Consider the following 18,987-nt stretch of genomic DNA (forward strand, 5'->3'; position numbering starts at 1 on the left):
CTTGGATTGAGCGTATTCTTATACATATTCCAAAGATAATTGAGCTACAAGGTGGTAATGAGTATATAGAGGGGAGAGATAGGCGTTGTGTAGGAGAGCGGCCAGATTTCGGCTAAATTATTCTTGGCAGGACAAAACTTTTGTGAGGCACCTCCGTACTACCCATCCAGTCCATTATCACCCACGTATCGCCAGAGTACCGCGCACATTGCACCCCTGCAACACACCCCGCCATGACATCTCCCGCAGAGTTCAATGGCTGGCTAGGCCTCGACAAAACCGCCGCCCAGGGCAACATGAAGTGGTCCTCGTTCAAGCCCAAGCCCTTCACCGACATTGACGTCGACATCAAAATCTCCCATTGCGGCATCTGCGGCAGCGACATTCACACGCTGCGCTCCGGCTGGGGCTCCACACACTATCCCACGTGCGTAGGGCATGAAATTGTTGGGCACGTCGTTCGTGTTGGAGACAAGGTCACCAAACTCGCACTGGGCGACAGGGTCGGCGTCGGCGCCCAGGCTTTTAGCTGTCTCAAAGACGACTGTGAAGAATGCCGCGCTGGTCTCGAACAGTACTGCACCCGCACCGTCAACACGTACAATTCAAAATACCCCGACGGAAGCTGGAGCATGGGTGGCTATGCAGACCATGTTCGCGTACCCGCGCACTTTGCCATCAAGATTCCCGCAGCGCTCAAGAGCGAAGACGCAGCCCCCATGATGTGCGGAGGCATCACCGTCTACTCGCCGCTCAAGACAAATGGCGCAGGCCCGGGCAAGAAAGTCGGTATAGTCGGCGTCGGCGGTCTGGGCCATTTCGGCATCTTGTTCGCAAAGGCGCTAGGCTGCGACAAGGTCGTCGCCATCAGCCGGAAGAGAAACAAGGTCCAGGATGCAAAGGCCATGGGCGCCACTGACTACATTGCAACGGCAGAAGACGACAAATGGGCGCGCAAACACAGTCGCTCACTCGACCTCATCATCAGCACCGTCTCGTCACCAGACATGCCTCTCGAATCCTACCTGCGACTGCTCCGCACAGGCGGCTCTTTCATCCAAGTCGGTGCCCCAGAGGACAAACTGCCGCAAATTTCCGCATTCGGCTTGATTGGAAAAGGATGCAAGATTGGGGGAAGCTCGGTTGGTAGCCCTGGCGACATTGAAGAAATGCTCAACTTTGCTGCTGAGAAAGGTATCAAACCCTGGGTGCAAAAGCGCAACATGAAGGATGCGAACAAGTGTATCGTCGATATGGAGGAGGGACATGCGCGGTACCGCTATGTACTAGTTAATACCGACAACGCGGACCGAGCGAGAATGTGAGAGCTTTCTTCAAGCTTCTCCCTGTAACCCGGCCTTGCGGTTGGCGAATCATGATTGTTTTGTTAGCATTTACAGCTACATATGCCTTACACTCAACAATCCAACCACAAAAACGACCCCGTGGTTCCGTCGAATTCTACCCACATTTTCACAACCTGGACCTAAATACATTTCTGCATCATCGCGCATACAAAACCCCCCCGGCGACTTCTGTCACCACAAAGACACTGTCAACGCACCCCCATCCTTCACACTTCACACACGCACACACAAATAACAAATGCCCTTGTTGGAATCAGTGCACCTGAGAAGCGCATTGTCTCGCCTTCTACCAGCTTTTCCTTCAACCACGGTCCGCCCACCCACGCAACCAAATACCTCTGTATCGCCCAACATAACCCGCCTTCGCCCTCCAGGCATCATGTCAAACATCCACATCCTACTACTCTCTTGGTTCCCCAAGCGACAACCCACCTCCCTCATTTGCGGCCTTGAACTCACTCTCTCGCGCGCCACATCCCTACTCTCCCTCGCGCAATCCCTCTCGCATTCTCTGCGTTTGCAAAAATCCGCCATTCAAGCCTTCCAAACCCTCACCGGCCTCCGCTCCATCACCGCTCTGCGAGCAATTCAAGAGCAACATGCCCAAATTCACAAATCTCTTTCCACTCTCACCATTGCCACCGCATCATCCTCGCAGCCATGGCTCCACGAATTGAGCGACGTGCAGACGTCCATGCAGAGAAAAGTCAGAGTGTGTAATCAAGCGTCAACATCTTCACACGTGGGTCGTACTGAGGCAGCAAAAATCTATTGGCCCGTAATCGCAGAGACGTACGACTTCTTGCTTGATCTGCTGGCCAGTTTCGAACAAGAAATAACCGTTGCTCTGAAGAATAAAGACATGTGGAAGTCGGGCATGAAGAGGAAATTGATACAAAAGACTCATTTGCATGGGACGCAGCATCGTAGCTCTGCAGGATGCCAGAGTCAAAGGAAACGTGTACGGTTTGATACAACTGTTAAGGGGAGATACCATCATTGCACGATGCACCAAGTGCCGACATGGCAAGCAAAGAGGCGGGCGAAAAGCATATGCTCTGTAAGAATAGGGAGTTTTTCGTCAAACTGGCCGAAGATGGAAAGGATACTTCAAAGAAGTTGCACAAGGAGCTAAGGCTAAGAAGGAGGGAGATGAGCAAGGATTGTGACATGGAGAGTGGAGAGGACGAATTGGATTTTGATACCAGGGTGAGTCAGGCAAGGTGGTTTGTTCCACTATGATATAGACGAGGGTCTTCTGTAAATAATATGGATTGTGGTGTACTTATGTGAATTGAGCTAGGCGAAAAAGTAGGTCAGCCTGGCTGACGTATCGCAGTTTGTCCCCCGAAACTTTGAGAGCTACTCATCTGTTTTCATCTTTTTTTATTATTGCATTATGCCGCTGGGGATGAGTCACGACTACTTTGAGGCACCAGTATATTTGTTTCCTCGCTGATTTCTAGAGTTCAGCGTTTGCAACAGTGTACACGCCAGTTTAGATCTCCTTGCAGCTCGAAAAAATATATATCTGCTGTACACTTGGGGGCATAGATGTGAAGGAGAAACTATTCAAGTAAAGGGAATCCGCAAGAATGCGCCAAGCCATCTCGGATCAACTCTGAAAGTCCTGCGAGACTTACCAGAGACACGTTCGGGCATGTGTTACTGAGTCGACTCGCTATGCATTGACCAAGACAACGTGAGAAATCGCAATGAACATGTCACATGTATGAAGGCAATCTACGGCCGAGCCTGTGCTGTAGTCGTCTGGCTAGGCCAAGGTGAAGAAAGAGACAAGAACGCGGTTGAGACGATGCGGCATCTCTGTCAGCTGTAGACTAGAATTGATATTTTCAAAAATTATAGAAATGATAACCACCTTGTTTGGGGCGGATTTCAAGTGGACATAGTCGATGGCGCTGCACAATGGTCCGCTTCACATGATAATTACTCCCAATCAATCCATTCCACCTTAACTAGATGCAGTAGTCGAATGCCAAAAGCAATAGAGCTGACCCTACTCATGAGCCACCCTAGAGCAACTCAAAAACTACTCCTCAACATGCCATGGATGTCAATATGCCTTTCTGACACCAGTGTTACCGAAACTTGTTCAACCCTCCAATGGCACAAACTATTCGGATCGAGATACTGTTCTGATGACTTGTGCTTAGCTCCAGTAGCCTTCTGCTCGGAAGATCATGTGACCATCTGCTCTGTTGCAAATTCCCGGTTATCTTGAGGCCATATCTTAATAATATCAATAGATGGAGAGCTCTTGAGTCATGGGCATCGTGTAAATACTAAGCAGCGTGAATTCGTTCTTCGTGAACTAGTTTCTAATTTTCACGTTAGCACTCACAACAATCAGTCAAGACGACACGGTGGAGGCAATGATAGGCTTCATTGCAATGCTTAATTCAGTCCCAATCATGACAGGACCGAGTCTCTTTTCAGTGTCTTTATGGCGGCACATTCTTCACGTCGTTCAATTGAGTAGACTCGCTATTTATTTCAATGGCTGGGAGAAGTATAAGCGGTTTAGACAAACATTCGCCACTTCATTCTGTCTGTTTTGCGCGTTGAAACTCATTATCTTGGCTAAGAATAAGCTAGTAAATGGATCTTACTTCTACAAATTGAATGCTGATTAGGGAAACATATATTCGAGACTATTATCATTTCCGAACTTCCTTTGACATTTCCGTAGATTTTTAGTGATGATGCACGTGTCACAAGAAGAAGTGAAAGTAGCATAACTCTTCCTAGATACTTTTAAGATGTATAGAAAGATTGTGAATCCCATTGTGATTGATAAAGGCACATTGACTCCCTTGCAAGATGTAACTCTCTGTGTTTCGACAAGGGCCAATAAGCCATGAATTTGATTCGTATCAAGCAGCACTGTCTAATCGTCCAGAAGATATCTATACCAAGAAACATACAGGACTTCTTGGTAAGTTCTTAGGGAGTTATTCTACCTACATCTCACCACGGTATACACCTTCTTCGGCTTATTGAACCAATAATTACACGTTTCCCACTCGCTATCCGGTTCCTCCAGCCTCATGTCAAACGCCCGAAGGAGCTGCGGTATAACCTTGTACATTTCACCCAAAGAGATCTGTCAACTGACTCAATTATTTTCATATCAATCATAGAAGTGAAACTTACATTCTTCCCAATACATGTTCTTGCACCGCCACCAAACTGACATTTGTGTCAGTACATTAGAGAGATAGTGTGAACATAGTGACAAAGTCCTACCTGAAACATATACCGCTCCATTCTCGCGGCACCGGGACGAAACCACCTTTCAGGAACAAATTCGTTTGCGTCGTCTCCAAAGATGTTACGATCCCGCTGGATAACGGCGGCATTCACACCAACACGCGTGCCTCCAGGAAACCATTGACCAGCTATGACACAGCCGCCTCGAGGGACAAGACGCGGCAACGTCATACCTACACTTGGGTGGAGCCGCATTCCTTCCTTGCAGCAAGCCATGAGATATGGTAGCCCCACCGCTTCGTGATATTGGATATCAGGGCTGAGGTGACCTGCTAGATCCGCTTCATCAATCTCAGCAGTGAGCTTTGTATAAGATGCTGGAGTGCGCATGAGATGGTATATGATGGCTGTGATTGCTGCTGCAGTCGTGTCGGAACCCGCAATGCTATTTTGTATGAACTTTGTTATTCTACCAGTGTCATGGGAACAGACTCACAAGGCACCGTACGCCTCCATTTTGACCTCAGTGATCCCAAAGTCATTGCTTTGACCCCTTTTCTCCATGACATCGAAGAAACTCTGAAGCATGTCTTCGCATTCTTCAGCTTTGCCGCTGTTGATGAGATGCTGGCGGTCCATGACGCATTTTTCGGATGCGTCTTCAATGTGCTTGAGAGCCTTGAGAGCCTTGAATACTCGTGGTATTGCAGCGCCACTGATGAGGACGAGAGGTCGTAGGTATGTGGGAGAAGCGCAAGCGACGGCAATGAAAGGAATAAGAAGATCTAGGGCATTGATGTAGCTTCTGTAGTCACAGGCCCCTTTTAGGAAACCAAACATGCGGCTGAAGAACAGTTGACCAATGACATCGAACGCATACCTGTTTCAATAAGCCTCAAAGTCCTATGTAGGAGGATGACTGTGTATCTTACCACTGTACCCATTCCGACATGTCAATGACATTGCCTTTGATCGCGCAGTCTGTAAACTTTGTTACGAGTAGTTGAATACATTTATCAACTTCCTCCTCTAGTTGGACAATATTTGACATGGAATAGAGATAGTTAACAATCCTACGTCTCTCGGCATGCTGTCTCTCATCAAGATTGGTGAAAGCATCCGGGTATCTTCCCCATGTTGCTCGAAATGGAAGATAGAAGTCAGTCTACGGATCTTAGCACTATCCCTTCATGGCAGTATATCAGTCAAGGCCGACCTTGATGAAGCCCGAATGAGGCGAGTATATTGTTCTGATAGCTTCGGGATCGGCTATGGCAACTTCATTCGGGGCGATTCGAACAATGGGACCTAGCGATTATCAACAAGGATGATACGTCTATTGCTCGACCAGTGTAGCCCACCGTATTTCTCGTGCAGCTGTCGTTGCGTCTTTTCGCAGCCCCCCCTGGCAACGTCGACGATGAGCCAAAGACGCGTTATAGAGGCGAAGAATGGCCCAGGGTACTTCGCCAACGGATGTAAGTATCTAGCATAGACGATCCATACTATGCAGCAGGCGAGCAGCAAGATTGGAAGCAGGACCAAGGAATTTAACTGTTGAAAAGCAAAAAATTGCATTATGGGAGACATGATACATAAGCAGAAGATGGAAGAAAGACGGATAAAGTGCTCCAGAGCCACGAAATTATAGTACCCTGGAAATGTGGGAAAGCTTTTGCAAGCAACCAGTCGGACGAGTGAGGGACATGCCGTGGGCTTTCTACGCAACTTTATACGCACAGATACCCGGCAAGACACGCAGCCTCGCCACAGAGCTCTTGGGGCTGGAATCCCATGGCGTAGGCAGCGCATCCGGTTTCTACGCCCCATTACTACATGGTCATTCCGAGTCTTCCATGGGCATTGCCTTGTTCAGGTATTGTCTGTGACACGCAACCTGCGAGCGTAAAAACCATCCACTGCACTCCCTGCGGATGCGGTCCGACCCCTCGCTCGGTCAAATGCAAGGGGTGTCCTTGCGCCAAATCCGTGCAAAAGTCAATCGTTTGCGGAAACTAGGATCGGCAACGGCGATTGCACGTATGCACCTACGATACCAGATCGATTCGCGAAAGGGCGGCGCTCTTCTTCCGCCGCTTTTGGAACCGTGCATGGTACATACATGTTGCGCTGCCGTGGGATAATGAACGGGGGCAGTATGGGGTCTGAGGAGCTGATGCCGGGTCAGTTGGGCTGTCTTTGCCTTGCCATGGGTCGACATCTGACATCAGCAAGAGGTGTCGACAGGGCCGGCGGCATAGGCGTGCACCTCTCATATGCAGTCGGGCCTTGGCTCGCTTTGCCTGCCCCAAAGGAAATCAAGCTTTTGGGGTCCCGAAATGCGGCGCGAAAGCTGAAAGTTTAGGGCACGTGGAGGTGGGAACGGGTCCGGGGGGAGGTGAGATTGTAGGCGGAGCGGAGTGGAGTCAGGGCCGCCGAGCGACATGGCTCTGTTTGTCGGCACATGGGACCAGATGGAGATTGACCAGGCGAAGAGGTGAAGAGGTGAAAAGATCCAAGGCAGCGAGCACTGGGGTAGTCGAGGCCGCCCGCGCTAGCCCCCACAGCGCTTTGCCTGTTCCGTCGCTAGCGCCCTCGGAAGGCCAGGTCACTTTTCCGTGTCTCGTTTCCGTCACAGCAACCGACTCTGCGCCATCGACACATATCTTGCCTCGACAGAGTCGAGTGCTAAACTCCAACCAACACAATGTGCCGCTCCGCCCTGAAAGCGACTCAATTTCTGCGTGTCCCATGCCCAGGGCCAGCACGGATACATTTCCGACGACGCATTTCCACGCCATGTCCATCGTCTTCACAACCACCATCTCAAGCATTTAAGACTGGCCATATCCAGCCTGATGGCCATTCACAAAGATGCCCTTCACAGCAAACGCAACAAATACGCAGCTTCTACACCACAGCTCGTTTCAAAATGGCCACTGCAGAGCACATCAGCAACAGCAACGACGAGAGCAAGAAAGACTGGTCCGCAGCCCAATACCTCAAGTTCAACAATGATCGTACGCGTCCCGTCTACGACCTCGTCAGCCAGATTGTTCCCCACGTCTCTTGCTCCCAGCCTCGCATGTACGATCTGGGCTGCGGCCCAGGCAACAGCACAAAAGTGCTGCACGACGCCTTTCCCACGGCACGCATCACAGGCATGGACAGCTCGCCCGACATGCTTCGGCGCGCGCGTGCCGATTTCCAGGGGACACCAAACGTCGACTTTGTGCCGGGCGACCTGACCAGCTACCAAGCCGAAGCAGACGCACATGTGCTCTTTAGCAACGCCGTATTCCACTGGCTGCGGTGCACAGAGCGCATGCCGACGCTCGTCCGCCTGCTGCAGGGTCTGTCGCCAGGAGGCGTCCTGGCGCTACAAATGCCTGATAATTACGACGAGCCCTCGCACGCGCTGATGCGGCTGGTGGCCACGATGCCATCGCAGCCGTGGTCAAAGTACTTTGCTTCGACGCGCGTGGGTCATGTCGCCGATGCTGGGCGTCCAGATCTCGATGCCGTCGAGGCCCCCGCGGCGTTTTACAATGCCCTCGTGCCTTATGCGAGCAGTGTCAATGTCTGGCGTACGCAATTCCACCATGTACTCAAGGATGCTGCCGCCATTGTCGAGTGGGTCAAGGGGACGGGCTTGCTCCCGTATCTGAACAGGATCGAGCATGAGGATGCGAAGAAGGCTTTCCTCGCAGAGTACCAAGGCCGGCTGAAGGAAGCATATCCGGAAATGTCGGATGGAAACGTCTTGCTCGTGTACCCGCGCCTGTTCATCGTTGCTGTCAGGAAGTGAGCTGCATACATGATCATCATCATCATCATCATCGTCACGACATGGGCAGCTCGTGCTACACAAGATGAATGTCTTGGAATTAGGCTTGAATAATGCATCTCTTCCCATCTACATTTTTCTCTTTTCCACAACTGTACATATTAAACCAATGTATAAAGTTAAACAAAAAAACCAAGGTCAACACAATTGACGCGAGAAGAGTGGTTGACATTCCCAAGTAGGCTTTGAAAAGGAGCATCTACCCCTGGAATGAAAAAAAAACACGTGCGCAACGGCAATGTTCAAGCCTTGTCAAATCCCATTGCCCACTTTTGAACTTCAGCTTGTGCAGTGCCATGTAACACAATGGCCTATGTCTGTGACCGTGGGATGCTGCAGCGTCTCTCCTCGCCCTCCCGCCTCCACTAACCGTCGTGTATAGACGTTGTGCGTCGCCTCAAACAGTGTGCCAAGGTCGTAGATGGCACGCGTAGTTACCCAGAAACGCCTATACCAATGCTACAAATCACCTTCAAAGTGCCTCAAATAGCACACAATGCAACCAAATGCAATCAAACAATCGTCAAACTTATTCCAAGCCGATGCGTGAAGATGGACTGGCCAGTCTAGATGTCATGACGTAGACTCTGGCCAGGGGGGTATAGAATAGTATCGCCGCTTAGTGTGATGCTTTTCGCTCAAGCCGTAAAAAGGTGGAGAGAACCAACGCCCACGTACTCCGGTAGCAATCTTAAAACAGAGTCATTGAACCTTACCCGGCACCTGCTGTGCCCACTTGTGTATGTTTTTGGTATCCCGGCGAGCGATAGCTATGTCGATGAGGCGAAGCGGTCCGGTGGCCATCTGCCTGCGGTTGTGGATTGGGCCCGTAGGTAGGGTTGGGCGTGCCTCGATCCGTCGGCGGGGCGGGACTGTGTTGGCTCCTGGCATGGCTACCTGCCCCTGCTATCGGACGAACTGCCGTCTCGCTGGCTTGAACAGAGGGATTGTTATCCGCCGTGGTAATCTGGGGTGCGTTGCGTTGGTCCTTCCGAGACGCGGTGCCAGACTGATCTCTGGGCTGTTGTGCAGAGGCCGAAATGGGATTCTTTCCACGCTGCTCCCATTGTCGCATGATTTCTTTGGCGCTCATGTCGGATGTTTCGTCGCTAAGCAGTTCCATGATTTCTGGGGGCACCTGCATCACGTTAGCGCAGGTTGGCGTGTGCAACAGCTGCAACTACATGCCTCTGAGAATTCGTCGTTGTTTTCAATCAGGTCAAACACCACCTTGACCGCACCTTGGTCGACGCTCTTGACCTCTTTGTCGTTGCTCTCGCGCAAAATATTCGGTGCCATGACAGTCGCAATGTTCCACGTGTCCATTTTGTTGCCTGTTTCCTCGTCTACCGTGTGGAATGACGACACCCAATTCAGGAAGCAAAAGAGCACCTCCATGGTATCACGATGGGCTTTGGGTAGCAAGCATAGCACCAAGTGTAGTACCTTTTTTCGTTGGACCTCATCCTGAATATCTACTTGGATTAGCAAAATGCAACGAGGCGTGGCTGATGGTTCCCTTACCATTGGCGACCATGAAAAGTCTGTAGAGCTTCAACGTCAGGACCGGCTCAGGCATCAATCGGAGGAAGCGCTTCAGAAGATTGGCCAGGATGACGGGATTCTTGTTGTTCAGGTCGACTTTTTGGACGCCATTGGCGTCAATCTCCTCCTCCAACTCACGTAGAGCCTTGAGGTTGCCGTTCTTTCGGAATACACCCTCTATAGACATGTCCATGTTTCGCATGGCCGTGATGCAGTCCTGGAGCAGAGCCGGAACCTTGAGAGCGCCGGGTCCAACACCCTCTGTGCACTCGTCGCCAAACTTTTCAACCAGGTATTCGAGAGACTGCCTGAATGTAGCCTTGTCGGAAACGGGCTTCTCAACGCTGGTCATGTTCTTCTTTGGCTTGGCTTTATCGCCCTTGAAAGCCTTGCCGAATCCGATCTTGCCCCAGAAGTTGTTCTTTTTCGATTCAATCAGGTCGAGCAAGTCGCCCTGGTTGTACTGGCTATCGTCGAGTAAAAGTCCCAGCTGGAGAACAGCAAGGCCCTTGAGCTTAAAGTACTCGAGTGGTGAAAGCTCTGAGAAGTAGGTGCGTGGGCGACCTTCGCTGACTAGCTGTAAATCCTGAGCACCGGACAAGTCGCGGCGGTGGCCAGTCTGCAGCCTGGCTTGTTCGTCTCGTCCGAGCAGAGCGCTGCCACCGGCGCGGAAAGCATTGGGCCGTTGCTCTCGTTGCTGTTCTAGGGCAGCCATGCGCGCAATATCGTCGAGAGCGAGCGAGTTGACGGCGAGGGTGACTGCGTCGGTTTCGTTTCCTTCACGTTCTTGGACAATCTGCATGCCACCCCGCAACTGCCCCTCGCCTCCAGCCGAATCAAGGCCTTCAGGACCGTCGATGATACGGGATGCGCGGGCACGTTTCATCGTGTTGGAGAGATGCTTGTCGAGTCGAGTCGATCTGAGGCGTTTGATATCGGACATGGACTGTTCGTAAGCGGCATTCTGGCTGACTTGGCTTTCGGTGGTCGACATGCCGCCATAGGATTTGGAGCGAGTGTCTGATCGCAGGTGGGGGGGCTGGCCGTCCTTGTCGGCGTCTCCCAGGCGATGTCCTTGGGAGGAATCATAGCCTGCCAAGTTAGGGTCATCTACAAGTCATTAGTGGGACGAATGTAATCTCGGAAGCGTCTCCAGAAATCTGAGTCGAGGTGTCAAGATGAGTGGTGACGATGTGGGACTGTCGATGGAGAGGCGTCTCTTACCTGAGGTATGGGGCAAGGCGCCACTGGAGCGCAGCGTGGCCATGAGGCGGGCGTGTGCGACGTTTAGCAGATGAACATACTGGCGGAGTTTGGTGACTTGCTCAAAACCCTTTTCAGCATCAGCGCTGGTGGCAGCGCAGGCGGGACACAAGACGCTTCTCTTGGACTGGACCCAGTAGGCGTTGCGCGTGTCGTGGCGGAGGTCGGCATTGCAGGCGCGGCAAATCATGCAACTGTAGTTGAACGACATGTCGTTTAGGTGTAAACACTTTTCCTCGACCTGGGCGTCGCAAATGGGACACGCGTCGGCCCATCTTGGGACCAGGCGAGCAGACTCGGCCGCCTGATCTCTCTGGGCCTCGTCCTCTAGGCGCGCATCCAGGGAGTTGACCTGGGTCAGAAAGTTGGTCAGGCCAATGGAGCTTCGCGTTTCGCGCTCTAATTTTAGTGCGCCTTGCAGACAAATGCGGATGAGGAGCTTCAGATAGTGGGCGAGGCCGGTAACCAAGGACAACAGCTCCTGGGTCACGCCCAGGCGGCGCACACCGGTACCCTGGGACTGGGTCAAGAGGGCGAAAAAAGCAACCACCTTCTTACAGAGCAGCTTTGATTCGCGCGAGTAGGTGAGTCCCTTGGGCGTCTTGACGACCAATTGGGCGTCGAGGGCGTCTGCGGCGGCAAAGAGCAGCTCGACGTGGACAATGAACTTTTTGGCGGCCATGACGCCGTCGACGTAGGCGCCGTTGCTGACGTGCAGAAGCATGTCGGAAATGCACGTGGCCGACTTTTCCTCAAAGGCCGACAGCGTCTTCCAGATCCAGTTGACTTTGGCCTCAATCTCCTCCTCTTGCTGGCGCACCGTCTCGCGCACCTCGTCGGTAGCATCGCTGTCGGCGTCGTGCAGGTGCTCGATGACGGGCTGGCCCGTCGAGTGGAGGCGCACATTCCAGTATTTGTGGATCATGTAGCATTCCGGGTGCCAATGCTGGTTCTGGCCGTTTCTGAAAATCTCGACGAATTGCTTGAGAATCGACGTCTGGCAGCCGTTGCAGCGCTGGGCAAACTTTGTCGAGTAGTGGTAGTGGCAGTAGACGCTGCCCTCGTGCTCGTAGTAGCTGTCCGAGGCGCCAAAGACGGTGGGGCACACGGAACAGGTAAAGTGCTCAATGTGGTATTTGCGGTCGAGGGCCGTGATGTAGGAGCCGCGCAGGGCCTGGCCACACTCGAAGCAGAGCAAGTCGAGGCGTCGGAAATAGTCGGTCTCGCACAGCGGGTACTGACCAGGTGGCTTCTCGGGAACGGGAAAAAACTTTGATGCGACAATCTTGTTGCAGTCCTACATGAGACGGACGGTCAGTCAATGCTGCTGCGAGGGGCTGCAGTGCAACGGGGGGGCTTGTCGGGCGGAAACAAACAAAAACGGGGAGGGGGTGGGAGAGCATCTCTTACGTGACAGGTGAAGCATTCCAGGTGATAGGTATCGCCCAAGGCGCGCACAAACTGGCCCGTCAGTCCTTCTCCGCACTTTCCGCAGATTTTGCCGGTGCGCTTTGGTTTGGCGGCGGGCTGGTTGTGCTCTCCGGGGTCGGTGGCGGAGCGCGAGGGAAAGGCCAGGCGGTCGTGGGGGGCGAGCGACGACGACGAGGTTGCGTCGTCGGTGGCGCGGCGGATGAGGCCATTGCTATGGGGGTCATTGGTGTGGTTGGCGGCGGCGGCGGCGGCGGTGGTGGTGTTATTGGTGTTGGCGTTGGCGTTGGAGTTGGAGTTGGAGTTGGCGGCTGCGGCGGCGGTGGTGGTGTAGTGGTGCTGTGAGCCGTGGTAGTCCATCGGAGGCGGTCCCTCCGCTGGTGTTCCCATGTCCGGTTACGCCAGTTTTGAGGATGGTGGGTGTGCAGTGGAGGGTGGGCGACGGGATGGTGGCAGCAGCCAGAGAGTCGAAGGGGGCTTGGGCGGCGGGGGGGGGGGTGGTGGGCGAGGGCGAGGCGGTGACGGAAAGGGGGCGAGGATGCGATGGCACGTGTCGCGCAATGGCAGACGGGGAGGTTGTGCTCTGGTGCTGGTGGGGAGGCGGGCGGCGAGCGAGCGGGTGGGCGGGCGGGCGTAGGGGGCGTTGTGAGGCAGAGGTTGCGGCCGGGCAGGTGGCTAACGGGCAGCAGGGCGGCGGTGCGGCGGTGCGGCGGTGCGTTGGCGAGCGGCGGGCGGGCGGGCGGGCGAGCGAGCGAGTAGGCAAGCAGGCAGGCAGAAAGGCAGGCAAGCAGGCGGGCAGGCAGGCAGGCAGGCAAGCAAGCAAGCAAGCAAGCAAGCAAGCAAGCAGGCGGGCGGGCGCGCTCTTTCCGGGGAGGCGCAGGCGCAGGCACAGGCACAGGCACAGGCACAGGCGCACACACACCACACGCACACACGCGCGCGCACACACACACACACAGGCAGCGCTTCAGCCGCGGGCGGGTGGGGGAGAGGGGGGCGAGGGAGCGAGGGGGGGCGGCGGCGGCGGCGGCGAAGAAGGCGACGGCGACGGCGATGGCGGTGGTGATGGCGCGGGGATTATGTACAACAATGCAGAAGGAAAGGGTAGGGCGAGGTTGGCGACATGCGGCGGCAGTGCAGTGCAGTGCAGTGCAGTGGGATGGATGGGTGGGTGGATGGGTGGATGGATGGATAGAGGGATAGAGGGATAGAGGGATAGAGGGATAGAGGGATAGATGGGGAGGCGAGGCGAGGCGAGGCGAGGCGAGGCGAGGGGGGGAGGGGGGGCAAGTGCGGTGAATTAGGTTAGCCGGGGTGTGTGTGTGTGTGTGTGTGTGGGAAGGGGCAGTAGTGGTGGTGGGTAGTGGGAGGGGCTATGTCACCATGTGCGAGTCGAGTGTGCGAGTATGGAAATGGACTTGCAGATGGAAAGGCGAGGGTGGATGGGCGGGTGAGCGGGTGAGCGGGTGAGCTGGTGAGCTGGTGAGTTGGTAGTGGGGTGGTGAGTGGATAGAAGGGTGGATAGGCGCGTGGATAGGCGTCTACAAGTATACTATGTGTGTGTCTGCTTGCACTGTAGGGCACTGGCACTGCCACCCGCACCGAGGACCCTGAGCAATGGGTGAAACGCCACCACCGCCATGCGCTGAGGCGAGTGCCGGCGCTCGAGGCAACGACACAAAGGCGCACCCGGGCGGCAGAGAGAGGGAGAGAGAAAGAGAGAGAGATACTTGGAGTATACGGTAGCTATCGTGTGCATGCAAACGTATAGCGAAAAAATGTCACATCGCGGTGGTCGAGGCCATGGCTGCGCCGGTGGAGTCGAGCACGAGCTAGGCCGCATTGGGCCACAGGCTGATTGCGATGCACGCTGCTCATACCGACATAACAGTATACTACACTTGCATGGACAATGCCCTAGGTGTGTACTTGGCTACGTACACGTACATGCAGCATGTGCTCCAATCTGTCTGTCCATCCATCCATCATCCGGGTATACACGCAGTCAGCACCGTCGTCATGGTCAGCACACAAAGCAGCTCGCACGCCCGTCATCGCCATCGCCATCGCCGTCGTCATTGTCCGGGGCAGGCAGGCTATTCCTGGGCCACGCTGCAGCACCTGCACGTCCAAGCCAGCCTCTGCGTCTGCGTGAGCGCGCGCATGGCGGGGAAGGCCCGTCAGCCTCAGGCCCGCCCTGCACAAGTGTCTACAAGTACTTACATGTAACCATGTCTCTTTGTTCGCTAGTACTACTGCTGCCAGCTTGGTGTACATACATGTACATAATAATAGTACATGCATATATCCATATTTGCATAAGTATACATAGGCACACGCACACGCACACGCACACACAGGCGGCACGTCTTGGCACTTGGCCCCGCCGCCGCAGGGCGCGACTTCCTGCTTGGGCGCATCGCTCCTCTCTTTCTCCCTCTCTCGCACCTGCACCTGCACCTGCACCTGCTCTCTCCCTTCTCCACTGCCGCTTCCCCATTCTCGCTGCACCTGCCCCGTCCTGGCCGCAACTTCCTGCCGCGTCCTGCCGCGCCCTGCCACCTGCCACCTGCTAGCACTTGCCACTTGCCGCAAACGTCTCACCGCCCCATTCACTCCAGCCCCACGCCTACCGCTACGCCTACCACCCACTACCCATCTTCTTCTTCTCCTCCACCTCCACCTCCACCACCACCACCACCTCCTCCTCCTCCACCGCCATGGAGCGAGACGCCGACAACACGGCGTCCCAGCGACCCGAGCCGCCCATCTTCAAGGCTCCCAGGCTTGTCTCGCGCCCCAAGCCCCCCGTCCAGCAGGACGAGGAAATGGGCTCCGACATCAAGCTAGGCGACTTTGAGGATGTCCACGCCCTGTCCGTCTCCGAGGCCCGCGCCGTCGTCACGGCCGTCCACGAGGCCCGCAAGAAAAAGGACCCCGAGAACAACCCGCTGCGCGATCGCATCTACAACGACAGCATCACCATCACGCAGTTCCTCGACTACCTCGACAACTTTGCCCGCTACAAGGAGGAGGACAGCCTGCACTCGATTGCCGCCCTCTTCGACGCCCACCCCGAAATCTCCGTCGTCGAAAAGGCCCTGCTGGGTAGACACGCCTTGCTTGCCTCTTTCTTCCCCCTGCTGACTGTCCCCCGCCAGGAACCCTCACCCCCGACACCGCCGAGGAAGCCACAACGCTCATCCCCTCGCTCAAGATGGACGAGGACGAGCTGCAGCTGATCCTCGACGAACTGAACAAGATGCGTGAGTTGGAAAAGATTGCCTCCTTGGCCCTGCCCACCGGAAGCTGACTTCTCGGACAGAGGATCGCCTTCGATAGTACCAAGCTTCTCCTGCCATCAACCACCACCACCACCACACGCACCCACGCACACACGCTCACGCACACGCTCACGCTCACGCACACGCACACACACAGCCCACGGCCACCAAAAGTGTTAATTACTCCCGCGCATGCTTGGCGCTGCTGCTGTTCGCCCTGTCCAGCCAATTGCTAAAGCGTCTCCCAAAATGCTGCAACTGCACAAAAAAATATGTCGTCTCTCGGCACGCCTCGAATCAAACTGTACAACTGTAATTTGCCAGCACCCACTCAGCATGTCATCGTCACAACATCTCCATGGCCATTGGGTAGCTTACACACGTTGACACGCGCAGCAACCCCAAACTCGATTCCCGCGCGCGGCCTCTCTGGTCTTTACCGTGTCCATTTCCTCGCTCATCGTTGGTTTCTGCTATCATCTCGTTCCAAGAGTAGCAATATTTCAACCCCAGGTCCAAAATACAAGACTGTATGCCGCCAGAATTGTGCGCATAGTTCTACCTGTTTGAAAAATGCTCGGCCAGTATAGTATGCCAACGTCACTTGTTCATTGTAATCTCAGGATACGCCGTGGCCTGGGCACTGAACTCAATCGCCTCATCTGCATTCTCTGGCACACGTGCTTCCGTGCTGACGACCGTGACTGTGAGTGCATCGCCACCAGCCTGCGCGATACGATGGCCATCGCCCTGTCCATACCGTTAGTACCAAAACTAGATGAGTACGGCATAGGCTGCCAGCTCACATCAAAAACATTCCACGTCAAAGCGTCTTGCAGGTACGGCGCCACATCTTCGGCCTTCAAGCTAGCCAGCCTGCCCTTGTTGATGCGGTCAATGAGATGCGACGTGATGCTTGTCGTGCCATGGACGACTTTCTCCAGCCCGCATGTAGCGTTCGTGCCGTGTCGAGTACCCGCGTGCTCTGGTGCAAGCACCATCCAACTCCCCGCATCCACAATGTCGTCGGATTGGAACATGCCCATGAGGGAGAAATCCACTCTGAATGTCGACGGCAACTTGCATGTGGCGGCGCGCGTCTCGACGGTCCACTCGGTAAACACATTGCTGTTATCGGATAAACTGTGGCCAAATGCTGAAACCTGTGCTGCCGCAACTTGAGAGCGCAGCCGCCCACTGTACAGCTTTGCAATGACGGACCCAACAGATGATTGGTACGCCGCGTCCGACCCAAACTTCCAACGTTGTGTCTCCGGGTACGCGTACCCGAGAACCGCCGTGTCGCGACACTCATTCGTCGTCCAGAACTTGCCCGGTCGTTGGCGAAATGGCAGCAGTTCCGTGTCTGCGCTGATCTCTTGGTCGTCTTCAAGAAACACGTTTCCCTGGTTGCCAATACTAGACGTTTCCATCCAGCGATCCGGATGCGCCGCCTGGTACAGGGCGAACAGTCGGTCGACATTCCTACACCCCACAGTTAGCCCTCTTGCTGCCCATCTTGCTGCTGGACGCCCGCCTACGCATGATGCAGCATGAACAGTGGCTCATACGCAGAGTACTCCAGTGGCCACATGTGACCCCAGTACGGCGAGTCTCTCAGATAGCCCCCGCCAATGATGCCGTGCACCCATCCATGTACATCCTCCAATGCCGACGAGAAGCGCGAGAAACTGCTCGATCGGAAAGCCACGCCCGTCTGCGCTATCAGGTTGTTGGACTGGTTCCTGAAAGCTTCGGGGAATAGAAATGTCTGCGATGGCGCCCATGGATCATCCGATTCCGGCCATCGCACCGTCGTATTTATATACCGCCACTAAAACACTATGAGTTTCTGGTCTGATGAGGAGCTACCTACTCACCTTATCATGGAACCCCTCTGGCATCTCGCTGAAGTGATACGAATGCAGAGGATTATTGAGTACGACTGGCATATCCGAAGTATCCCTGACCATGATGTACGGCGAGATGAGAACGTCTGGTACCGCGCCTGCTTCCATCCCTTGCGCCCAGTCCCAGTAGGGTATGCGGAACTCGTTTGCGGCTGCCAGGTAACGTTGGAGCTGATCCGCTGGTGCTTTTGAGGCTATATCATGGACATAACCAGAAACCACTTGCTGCTTTCGCTCAGTATCACACACACTCTTTGCTCAGTCGGCATAGCATCAAACACTCACTTCAAATAATGCTAAATACGGTCGATGCCACCCTAGAAACAGCTCGTTGTCATGTGGGCAATAGCCCGCCTTGTCAATCTTGTAAGGAAGACCTGGCGCATCTCCCCATGTCTGGTACGGTCTCCCATGAATGGCTACCATGTTTTGTTAGCATGAAAATCAAAGGCTCTCTTATCCCAAGTCATCAGCTCACATGCAAGGCCATAAAACGAGTACGGATCGCTTTGGGCGGCGTGGTGGAGGCCGTCTAATGCCAAAATGTACAGGCTCCATTGATCGGGGTAATTATTCACCAAGTCTCTGACTTCACGCCGGACATGGACATTACCTAGACCATGTCAGCGAGTGTCTTTGTTGGGAGGTGCACATGGCGTACCGTTGCTATCTCGCGACGTCGCTCCGGTAACTATGCCCACCCCGGACTGTCGGATTGCCTGAGACTTATTCTTCTGGATCCGCGTGCATGTGCTGCATGAAACCAGAATCAGGAGTAGCAAACTGTGTATGGTAGAGGAGCTAAGCATCATGGGCGAGCTTGGTATCGGTCTTTACGCTTTCTCAGCTGGAAATGCGTCAGTGGAAATACGCGAATATTCATACTTCGCGCCCCCCCCCATGCCTCACGTGTTGATGGAATCAGCCATCGCCCGGCTGATCCAACGAATACGTGGCTAGCGGTTTGCAAAACAGCTCTTTTGCCATTGTATATCTGTGACGTGGAAAGATTGCTCTCGAATAGCCCAATAACGCAGCTTAGTGGCATTCGCTGATTGAAGAACCGTGTTTCACATTTGACGACCATCATCAGCCAGCCATGGCTAGAG

The 18,987-nt window shown here is 54.3% G+C and overlaps 8 protein-coding genes across 8 annotated transcripts; 5 read left to right on the top strand and 3 right to left on the bottom strand.

The window, feature by feature from the left end:
- Positions 1-203: 203 nt before the first annotated feature.
- On the top strand, positions 204-1,465 carry SETTUDRAFT_167966 (uncharacterized protein). The gene has a single exon (XM_008025197.1). It carries the CDS (start codon positions 234-236, stop codon positions 1,323-1,325), a length of 1,092 nt encoding a protein of 363 aa, XP_008023388.1. The 5' UTR covers positions 204-233; the 3' UTR covers positions 1,326-1,465.
- A 140-nt stretch (positions 1,466-1,605) lies between these two features.
- On the top strand, positions 1,606-2,635 carry SETTUDRAFT_38023 (uncharacterized protein; the record flags this gene model as incomplete). The annotated part of the gene is made up of 3 exons (XM_008025122.1): positions 1,606-2,328; positions 2,358-2,576; positions 2,615-2,635. The coding sequence occupies 3 exons, from the start codon at positions 1,606-1,608 to the stop codon at positions 2,633-2,635; spliced, it is 963 nt and encodes a 320-aa protein (XP_008023313.1).
- A 1,712-nt stretch (positions 2,636-4,347) lies between these two features.
- SETTUDRAFT_106678 (uncharacterized protein) lies at positions 4,348-6,179 on the bottom strand (the record flags this gene model as incomplete). The annotated part of the gene is made up of 7 exons (XM_008025198.1): positions 4,348-4,494; positions 4,545-4,580; positions 4,638-5,046; positions 5,098-5,481; positions 5,534-5,766; positions 5,818-5,909; positions 5,963-6,179. The coding sequence occupies 7 exons, from the start codon at positions 6,177-6,179 to the stop codon at positions 4,348-4,350; spliced, it is 1,518 nt and encodes a 505-aa protein (XP_008023389.1).
- Positions 6,180-6,744: 565 nt separating this feature from the next.
- Positions 6,745-6,966, top strand: SETTUDRAFT_159888 (uncharacterized protein; the record flags this gene model as incomplete). Its single annotated transcript, XM_008025199.1, has 1 exon — positions 6,745-6,966. The coding sequence occupies one exon, from the start codon at positions 6,745-6,747 to the stop codon at positions 6,964-6,966; it is 222 nt and encodes a 73-aa protein (XP_008023390.1).
- Positions 6,967-7,533: 567 nt separating this feature from the next.
- On the top strand, positions 7,534-8,409 carry SETTUDRAFT_106814 (uncharacterized protein; the record flags this gene model as incomplete). Its single annotated transcript, XM_008025200.1, has 1 exon — positions 7,534-8,409. The coding sequence occupies one exon, from the start codon at positions 7,534-7,536 to the stop codon at positions 8,407-8,409; it is 876 nt and encodes a 291-aa protein (XP_008023391.1).
- A 751-nt stretch (positions 8,410-9,160) lies between these two features.
- On the bottom strand, positions 9,161-13,074 carry SETTUDRAFT_159890 (uncharacterized protein; the record flags this gene model as incomplete). Its single annotated transcript, XM_008025201.1, has 5 exons — positions 9,161-9,586; positions 9,637-9,923; positions 9,973-11,103; positions 11,218-12,526; positions 12,667-13,074. The coding sequence occupies 5 exons, from the start codon at positions 13,072-13,074 to the stop codon at positions 9,161-9,163; spliced, it is 3,561 nt and encodes a 1,186-aa protein (XP_008023392.1).
- A 2,330-nt stretch (positions 13,075-15,404) lies between these two features.
- SETTUDRAFT_159891 (uncharacterized protein) lies at positions 15,405-16,026 on the top strand (the record flags this gene model as incomplete). The annotated part of the gene is made up of 3 exons (XM_008025202.1): positions 15,405-15,792; positions 15,846-15,950; positions 16,010-16,026. 3 exons carry the CDS (start codon positions 15,405-15,407, stop codon positions 16,024-16,026), a joined length of 510 nt encoding a protein of 169 aa, XP_008023393.1.
- Positions 16,027-16,568: 542 nt separating this feature from the next.
- SETTUDRAFT_38028 (uncharacterized protein) lies at positions 16,569-18,687 on the bottom strand (the record flags this gene model as incomplete). Its single annotated transcript, XM_008025123.1, has 7 exons — positions 16,569-16,718; positions 16,775-17,453; positions 17,510-17,802; positions 17,849-18,103; positions 18,164-18,297; positions 18,357-18,491; positions 18,540-18,687. The coding sequence occupies 7 exons, from the start codon at positions 18,685-18,687 to the stop codon at positions 16,569-16,571; spliced, it is 1,794 nt and encodes a 597-aa protein (XP_008023314.1).
- Between the last annotated feature and the right edge of the window lie 300 nt (positions 18,688-18,987).

The sequence above is a fragment of the Exserohilum turcica genome (genome assembly GCF_000359705.1).
Source record: "Exserohilum turcica Et28A unplaced genomic scaffold SETTUscaffold_14, whole genome shotgun sequence".
In the NCBI taxonomy this organism is placed as follows: domain Eukaryota; kingdom Fungi; phylum Ascomycota; class Dothideomycetes; order Pleosporales; family Pleosporaceae; genus Exserohilum; species Exserohilum turcicum.